The 9515-nt window shown below is 43.3% G+C and overlaps 2 protein-coding genes across 3 annotated transcripts in view; both read left to right on the top strand.

Annotated features, from left to right (window-relative positions):
* Positions 1-2232: 2232 nt before the first annotated feature.
* Positions 2233-5965, top strand: oaz1b (ornithine decarboxylase antizyme 1b). The gene is given in 6 exon segments (XM_076979684.1): positions 2233-2540; positions 3971-4022; positions 4024-4110; positions 4496-4668; positions 4864-4949; positions 5038-5965. Coding segments are annotated over 6 exon segments (657 nt in total). The 5' UTR covers positions 2233-2412; the 3' UTR covers positions 5169-5965.
* A 1656-nt stretch (positions 5966-7621) lies between these two features.
* The window catches only part of uhrf2 (ubiquitin like with PHD and ring finger domains 2), a 60656-nt gene continuing 58762 nt past the window's right edge, over positions 7622-9515 (top strand). The window contains exon 1 of one of the 2 annotated variants that reach the window (XM_076980302.1): positions 7622-7951. In XM_076980302.1, the coding sequence (XP_076836417.1) occupies positions 7799-7951 (153 nt within the window). In that variant the 5' untranslated portion in view covers positions 7622-7798. The remainder of the gene's footprint in view (positions 7952-9515) is intronic. The other variant, XM_076980301.1, reaches the window with a different exon arrangement.

The raw sequence follows: 9515 nt of genomic DNA, 5'->3' as shown, positions 1-9515 counted from the left end.
ATCACACTGTGAGTGCACTGTTCACGGGGGAAGTTGGTTTAATCTATGGAGTTTCACTTCTCAGTTTTGGACAAAACCAAACCAAAGTTTAAAACACATTAAAACACAGTATCAGACTCTAATCAGTCTCAGAATAGGAGCTGTGTTCAATACCAAGGGAAGTTTGTGTCCTCAGAACAAATGGACATGAGTCTTGCTGTTGTGTATCACATGACACTAAAACGTAACACAACAAAATATACGGGCAGCAGACGAGTGGTGTGAAAATGTATTAGGCAAATGATAAATGAGCCTGGGAAGGATTCAGTTTAGCAGAAAGAGGGAAGGCCAGCCATGTTCTTGACTTTTTCAGAGTAGCTCCAGACATCTTCAGAGATCCTCATCAACTGTCACGTGAAAATGAGACTGGTCTGAGATCCCTGCCCCCCCCCTCCCCCAACTGTATTCATTACCGTGTGAAAGGGAAAATCTTCTTGTTCTCATAGCTTCGATAAACATCACGCGAGCCGAAGACATCGGAACACGCAGCTGCGCTCTGGCGGGCAGGCGCCGGGCATGCCCACGTCGATCTTAATCTAAAGTTGGTTTTAACTTTTCCACTCCGGCAGGCAGAGAGAGTGGAAAAGGGACGGAAAGCCGGGACTGGAAAGCCCTAAAGGCCTGGAAAGCCCTAAAGGCCTGGAACGGATGAACCCTCAAGGATCAGAAGCCCACTCGTCACTCCTGGTTTTACTGTTATATTTACCTTCATGCCATTTAACAGTTCCACTAGTCCAAGACGGTGCACAATAGCATTGTCATTTACTCTGAGAAGGCGTCCTAGCCTGCACAAATACATACAAGTCCACAAACCACTGAACTAAGATATAAGATATTGCTAGATGCTCAAACCTAGAAAGAAATAATGACTGTGTGCCTGCTAAGAGGACACACAGGTGCAATTTAGTATGTTGGAAGACAATAATAGATGTCATCATTTAGATCACTGCACAAGGTGATGAGTCTTCAATCTGCATTTAAAGACAAACAAACACTGTGTTGTCATTTTGTGTTTTAGGTGTTGGTATTTACATGTTTTAGAGGAGGGGGGTAGTGTGTTGCTGTGTTGTGTTCACACGTTTTAGGTTTTTATATGCCCTGTACTTTGTGAGCAGTGGTGCTGTGTCTCTGCTTAACACTGACTGTGGGCAACACTGACATCTGGTGGTCACGAGTTTTACAGTAGGGCTTTTTAATGGAAGGAGGAAGGCCACATGAGCTCTTAGCTCTTAGCAGCAGCATTTACGACGTGCGTATGTGTAAGAGGGGCATGAGCTTCCAGCTGGAGTAGCATTTTCTGAAAATGATGACTTGACAGTGATCAACAGATCTGTGGGCATGTCGTACAATAAATGTCATGTGTCATTCAGTGTATATTTTCACATGGAGTGTCAAGTTATACGTACCAATCCTAAACGCATACTACACTATTACAACCAGTTCGTTGCAGTCATTGCTTTTAACTGTTACAAAGTCATTTGAGGAAAAAACAACAAAACAAAACTGTTTGGGTGGATGGATGGGGCAAATAAACAGACAATAAAACTAAGCAACAGGTAAAAGACAGACAATAGCAGTGGCACTTTGCGCCTGACGACCATGTTCACCTCCAAACTACGTCTGGTGGTCTCTCACACCCGCTGGTCTGTATATGGCTTATATGACCCCATCAGAAACAGTGCTGTGAGCAGGCTGCAATAAACCCACACCTGCACAGCTGTGGAGTCACGTCCCTCACGACGATGAACTTTAACATACTGTACAATGTGGTACAAAAGGCTCAACACATTTCTCATTTTTACACTTAATGGGATTTTAAATGTAAAGTTACCACTGACACTGTTATCGGGTTTGATACTAAGCTTCGATTTTGGGTAGATAAAAAAGACAATGCTGTTGAGATCAGTTAGGACAAATAACTGCATCAAGTATGCACATTGTACGAAAACACAAGACAAAAACTAGTGCTCATTGTTTAGTAATTCAGTGTTTGTCAAAGATTATTTTAAAGTAAATAAATAAATGTACTATGTTAATAATACATAATAATAAGTATTTCAGTACTTCAAAACAAAATATTAACCTGCCCCGTAGTAAAACATTAGGCGTTTCATTTCTTTTCTGCCCTTGCAACAGATGATGTAGGACTACTTCAAAACAGCTTCGCTTCCTCGAACATTTCTGCAGGTCTCAGTAATTTTCCACTCGCTACACTAACGCGCTCGCGCATCCTCTCCTGCCTCGCGCCTTGTTTTTCTCTCGCTCGCGCAACCGCCACCAGCTGTAAAGAGCGACGCCGAAGCCCCCAGCGTTCACTCTTCAACCGACCACAGTCGAGAGAAGTCAGGTCGCCGTGGACCCTTCCGAGGCCGGATGGTAAAATCCAACCTCCAGCGGATACTGAACAGTCATTGTTTTGCTCGCGAAAAAGAAGGAAAACCCCAATATCAAACTACAATGGACGCTTTAAGTAGTAGTAATATTTGTGACATGATTGGCAAGTAAGTAAGCGAGAGACAGTGGTGGGGGAAGGGTGACTAGCTGGGGTGACTAGCCATTTCCTAGAACTGGTTTTAAACTTAAACTGGAAATGGTTCTCAGGTATTTTATAATGGAATTGTCACGGATTTAGAGTTGTATTTGACTGAGTTTGTGTTTTTTATTGGCAGACTCGAGTCATTTTTTTGCTGACCAATGATGGGTAGAGCATGAGGCTCAAATCTAGCTAACTAGCTAATGGAGTTTGTATTAGGTAGCTAGTTGGCTAGCTATATGTCGTTATTTATATTAATAGATAAGTAGAAATAATTAAAGGCAATTTTTTTGTTTACAACACGGGCTTTATTTCATTTAGGCTGTCTTTACCGGCGAACAGTTTTGACTGAACAGTAACTTAACCTAATAATGCGAATTATTTTTTATCCAAACAAAATGACGAGGTCATAGCTAGTTAGCTAGCAATCTAGCTAAGCTAGATTACATTTAAAGGCCCAGTTAGAGTGATTGCTTATCCTCTATTTTTGGTACCTGTCTTTGACCTGCTAACTAGCTTGTGATGCTGTATAGTTATGTACGGCATACCTTTTGTAAAATAATAATTTATAATATTTATTCTTTAAATAAGATTTTAAGTTAGAATGTTTGTCGTCATCTTGGCTGGTTGCTAGGCCGTCTTCTTTCGAGTTGCGTCACAATGGTTGAAGTTCCTTTTGTTGACATCAGATGGAATCATTGGCTGTTACATTTAAGTGTCGGTTTTTAGCACCTAAACTGTGACGTATTTTGTTTTTAAACTGTTATTTATTTTAATGTATCGATGTAATTTAGTTGTTTCTTGTGCCTCGGATTGTAGCATTCTAATCATTTTCAATATTGTTCGATTTTAAATATATTACTTGTTTGGTAGTTTGTCGTAACACATTTATTTCGAGAATCTTCATTCCCAGATGGGTTACGGAGTTTATTCAGTAATTCGGCTTGTCGCGTCCGCGAGACGCAAACCCCTTTACGGTGGTGCAGTATTCGATGCGTTTTTTTTCTACAAACTGACTGGCCTTAATAAACCGTCAACGTGAGCTCACGTTGCTGTATCATAACCTATCACCCGTAGTAGCTCCCAAGATGTTATCGCGGACATCTGTGACTGTTTAGATCATCACATGCCACCAAGATGATCTGATGGTTTCCAGATTTCATAGCGCATACGTAAAATGCTTTAGTGCAGAAACTATTTCTTATCCTGTTTCCCCAAGTAGTATAAAGATTAGATTATGAAAAAAAGTTAAACGCTTGTTGTACCACAGTACATTGCAGTTACTCTCTGGGAACATCATATACGAGATATAGATAAATGGATCATATTTGAAGTTGTGTTGCTGCACTCAGAATGTTGGTAAACATAGGCATGTGTGTGTTTGTGTGCGTGTGTAAGTCTGTCTCTGCGCTGTAGTAGTACCCCTGGTCCTGGGCCTCTGTGGTGCTCCTGATGCCCCTCTCCCACCCCTGAAGATCCCAGGTGGGCGAGGGAATGGCACACGGGATCACCCTCCCACAGCTCGACCGCTCTATGTGGTTAGTACACACACACACACACACACACACACACTCCCTCCCACAGCTCAACTGCTCTGTGTCATTGGTAGATGCGCGTGCACGCACACACACACTTTCCCTCACAGGTCTACGGGTTTGCAAAATAAATGTGGGGGTGTATATTTGTGTGTGTACATGTCTGTTAATTAAAATTGCTTGACTGCTCTATATTGTGAGCGTGCCTCTAAACAACAGTTCTTTCGTTTGCATGCCCATGAGTTTGTATACAGTACAGAGAGCTTTTAGCATGAGAATGCAAACATCGGCATTTGGAAATGTTCGACTGTGGAAGGTCAGTTCCTGAGGATGTGGTGCATTATGGATGACCTTTGAACCATTTTTCATGTTTTTTTCATGATTGCAGGACAGGAAGTTGACTGTGACTGAGCAGCCTGGAGGTGCCGGTTGCCCAGGGATACTGCACTTCCAGAGCCGTCCCACAGTGTCGCGGGTGGTGTGCTGGGAGGCGGTGCTTCGCGGGGACGGCCTGTATGTCCAGATCCCTCATGACCCACTCCCGGAGGGCAGCAAGGAGAGGTGCGGGTTCAACTATAGGTCAAAGGCAGTGTGGGTGGGGCTAGTGCATAATATGACACATTGAGGATGGTGTGAATCTAGAAACAAGTCTGTAGTGAAGTTCCACGGCCCGATCGGCACAGAACTGGCTGTAATCCACAGATTATGGTCCTCTGTATGTGAGGCGTCCTGTTAATGCTTCCTGTCTCCCTCCAGCTTTGCTGCCCTACTGGAGTTTGCTGAGGAACATCTGAAAGTGGCCAGCGTATTTGTCTGCTTCTATAAGAACAGAGAGGATCGTGGTATGTGCTACCCACTGTTTACTGAATATTAGACCTTTTAAGAGGCTTTATCGTCACCTTTAACTCTTCCCTCCCTCCAACCTTGCAGCTAAACTGGTGCGGACCTTCAGCTTCCTGGGCTTTGAGATTGTGAGCCCGGGCCATTCCCAAGTCCCTCCTCGACCCGACGTTTTCTTCATGGCCTACACCTTTGACAGGGATTCTTCAGATGAAGATTAATTCCAGACCCAAGCTTCACCCCTTTTGGAATTTTCCCCCTACGTTTCATCTTTCCCGTTTAATCCCACCCACAATCCCTCACCCCCCCCCCCCTCTTTCTCAGTCCCCTGTAACCTCTCAGCTCTACTCTGTCCAGACATTTGTGTTCACATACAGCTGGATTTAGATATGGTTTAATGTAGTCTGTTTGCCCCCCCCCCCCCCAGCATTTTGTTCTATTATTAATTTTTGTTCATGTTTTTGTTATGTGGGATAAATCCCTTTAGCAGGGAATTATGGATATATATTCTCACAGTAACACTATCAGCCAGTGTGGGTTTTTTTTACTTTTTATTTTCTTGGTTGGTTTTGAAAAGTAGATGAGGTGGGGAAAAGGCTCTAACATTCGAAACGCGTGACTCCAGAGGAAGCCCCGCCCCTCAGGGTGGTGGGGGTGGTGAGGGTTTATCTCCGAGTGGTATCCTCCTTCTGCTTCTACGCTGAGCACAGCCACAGACTGAGTGCTGGCCTACGCCCTGCATGGGGATCTGTACGTCTTCAAGCCAGCTACAAGAATAACAGATTGGTACGAAGCTGGCAGGGGGAGGGGGAGGGGCGGTGTTCCAGGGTACGTTCACCTCTTCTCGGGTTGTGCGTCACTTCGTCCGTTTGTTTGGAACCTGTTCAGCTGTGCAGTATTCATAAAGCTACCATTCCAGCTTCGCTTTTGTTTTTCCGTTTTGTTTCCTGGTGGATTTGATGTACACTTAGTGGAATCTGTTGTGCTTCTGGAATAATAAAATGGTTTGAGAAAACAAGTGGAATGAATCTGTGTTTGGTGTGAGATCTAAAACATTCACTACTTTATAATGGGGATTATTTAGTTTTGGGATTATTTAAGTTAAGTTTTTGGTAATGCCATCTACCTAAAATATGTATCCATACATGCCATACAAAATGTAGATGATGTATTTGGTGTTCTGTAGATTCTAAGGTTTTTGTTTTAAGTTTGTAAGATTGGTACAATCGTACTTGTCTCACTAAAGCACTGTTACTAAACTCGTTGATCTCTATTGCTCCTTCCACCTGAGCTGAACATTACTGGGCATTTAGTCTGGCTAGGATTGATGACTTCCGAAATCGTGCTGTAGCAGGAAACTTTGGAGCAACTGGAAGGGTGTGGTTCTCCAAACTTTACAGTGCCATACCTGTAAATTGGCAGTACAGTAGCAAATGCAGTGCTGTAGCAGAAACCTTTAGAGCAACTAAAGGTTCTGATCTGTAAACTTTACAGTGCCTTAACCGGTATGTAAAAAAAACGAACGATTAAATAAACGTATAAACGACGACGTTAAAGAATGAAATACAAAAACGTTAGTCCGTTCGGATTTAGGACTTGATCCGTGTTCAAGGTCCTAACGTTTGAGACGTTTACAACGTGACGGGCAGAAATGCTTCTGTGTTGCACCGGAGAGCAATATATTACTCAACTGCTCAGGAATTTTAATTTTCGTATTTCAACGACAAATCTACATTTTCACTTTTCCCAGGTTGATCAGCTCAGTATTTCCCGGTATACATGACATATTTATGCAGTTTTCAAGCAGTTTAATAATAATTTAAAAAAGTTTGTTTCATTTGTTTTGTGTAGTCAGATTACATAATTACATACATAAAAAAACAATCATGGGACAGACTAAACATTTTGCTCCTCAGAAAAAAAATCTTTGTCGAGTAGTAAAAAAGAAAACTCCTTAATTCATTCGTTTGTTTGCTTGCTTGCCATTAAGACGTTTCAACCGTTAACGTATAAATCCTTAAATTCAAAGGCCATCCACTAGGTGTCGCTCGACGCTAAATAAAATCTGGTTACTCAGATATTTTCTCCAGAGCTCCGATACCTGTATTCAGAGGTGCAGTACACATAAAATATAGTGTTTCTACCATGTCTGATAAACTAACGTTTTTGTCAGGATGAATTACACGCATTTGCTATGTAGTTTAGTTTTAGTTTGAAATGTATTTGTTTTTAATCCTAAACTTTGTCCCCACTTTCAGTTAAGAAGGGTTTGACACTGCGTGTGTGTGTGTGTGTGTGTGTGTTAGAGGAAGTGACCTGCCCTTGTGTTACTAACCGAGATGCCAATCCGTCAGCTCATTTGCCCATGGTTCATGTGTTATTACGGTGAGGTAAACCACGGTAAAACCACGCCACCTGAATGTAAATATTTACCTAACACTCCCCGCGTCTTCCTTTATCTCCTTACCGACCAAACAAAAGAGTAAAACCCCGGCAAAAAAACGTAAATAAAGGCAGCTAACGAACAGACAGGCGAGAGTTAGGCCTGTGAACGTGTGCCGGGCTCCGTTCCCCACACAGCCGTTTGTGTCAGACACGCCGTGGAAAAAGGCGCCCTGTGTCTTTAAAGGCGGATTTCTGCTGCCCGTTTTTTTCTTATTTCGCGAGATTTGCTTGGCGCCGTGACCCCGTGTGAAACGCCTCCCGCTAGAAGCGCTTTCTCCGCCGCAGAGAAGTGTGCATGGAAGCCTGAGCGCCTCCAGACGAGCCCCTTCCCCCCCACGCCCCCCGAAACCGTCGGAAACTGCATTTTCGGTACCGTTTTTTTTGTAGGCGATCGACCAGCGGAACGATGTGGATTCAGATCCGCACCATTGACGGAAAGGAGACCCGAACCATTGAGGACCTTTCCAGACTGACTAAAATTGAGTCGCTAAGGGTGAAAATACAGGAGATTTTCAATGTTAACCCGGAACAACAGAGGTTATTTTATAGGGGGAAGCAGGTAAGTGTATCTTGCCCTTGTGAAGCACTGTTGGTTTTATGCTTTGCGTGTTACCTCTATTTGTGCTCCAGGATTATGCAGCTAGGTTGCTAACGTGCCACTCGGCTTCCTGTTTTGATGGGAATTCGCCAACACTTGCGCAAGAACCCTGGACCCACTGTACCAAAACCAGTGCTTATACATTGCAATTATCGTGCACTTGTTTTGTTTGGTGTAAATGCAGTATTATGTTAAGTGCGTTGTCTGTCTGCAGCGTCCCCTGCTCGTGTTTCCCGGTTATTTACCTCGTCTGTGTTTTGTGTGTGTGTGGCTTGAGCGTTCAAAGAAACAAGGAGCACACGTGCGCATGTTCTGCTCTGTACGTATTTGACAGCAGCTCGCGCATCACCACCGCTGGCGTCAAGTGCATTTACAAGTACGTCAGGAACCCTAAACATTTGCCTAATACCCTATATATATGCGTTTTGTTATAGGCTACAGCCCCTGTCCAGCCCTTTCCCTCGTAACAGTGCCTATTAATGCGGCCAGTGAACTATCACGACGTCGTGTTGTTATTTTGGTCCGCCTCGTGCGATCATATCGCGTAGCCTGTTTGTTTACGCCAGGAGGACGCGTTGGTGCACGTGCTCTGCCATCCGATGCTGAACGCGCTGTGTTTACACCGCGCGCGCCAACGTCACGCGGCGGACTCTAAAGGCAGGGAGAGACGCGTCTTCGTGCACGTGCGTTCGACAGGCACGTCATAAACGTAGCGGTGTAAACATAGCGCACATGTTTATGGCGCCTTTCTCGCTCCAAATTTCGCTCCCACATGTCACGAGCTTTAGGTCCTGACTGAATGGAGTCTCGTTACCTTTAGATCCGCACTAGCATTATATAAATTTACGGTGCAGTGAGAGCGGGAGTATTAGTGGCCCTCGGTGGATTGATTTTGTTTTAGCGTCCCTTACACTTGTGAAATACCATGGTCACATGGCACTGCAGTTTAATACAAATTGTAGCATTCTTACATTGATGCTTTATTATTTAATTTCTGTGTTTAAAAAAAGTCGGTAGTTTATCTTAAATCTGGTATTTTCAATGGCTAATGAACAAGTACTTTCTCCAGTATATAAGGTGTGCTGAAGTAACAATTTGTCTATTAAAATGCCTTCTCTGGGGCAAAGTGAAATTATACATTTCTAAGGCACTTTCCCTCAGTTCCACTGCAAAACATCCAATAACAGACAGACACTGACATCAAATCAGATCTCTGATCATACGCCTTTCATGTCTGTGCCTGTTGCAGGGCATTTATTCTCAATGCGGTCAAAACTCACTTCACAAAACCTAAGACATAAACCTATGACACTGCTGTAACAGTGCTGTAACACACAGCTTAACATCATGAGTACATTGTAACACCATGAGTATACTGTAACACATTGTAATTGCTGTCAACTTTGAAGTACATTGCAGTATACTAGTGAACCTGTGATCTGCTTGAAGGCTGCCCTACCTTATTTTGCTCTGAATTGTTGATGATTCTTGGATGATATGAATGTTGTGTAGTGTTATCAAAATA

Source organism: Brachyhypopomus gauderio, chromosome 18 (genome assembly GCF_052324685.1).
Source record: "Brachyhypopomus gauderio isolate BG-103 chromosome 18, BGAUD_0.2, whole genome shotgun sequence".
NCBI lineage: Eukaryota > Metazoa > Chordata > Actinopteri > Gymnotiformes > Hypopomidae > Brachyhypopomus > Brachyhypopomus gauderio.
The sequence above is the reverse complement of the archived record's forward strand: the minus strand, read 5'-3'. Positions and strand labels throughout refer to the sequence as shown.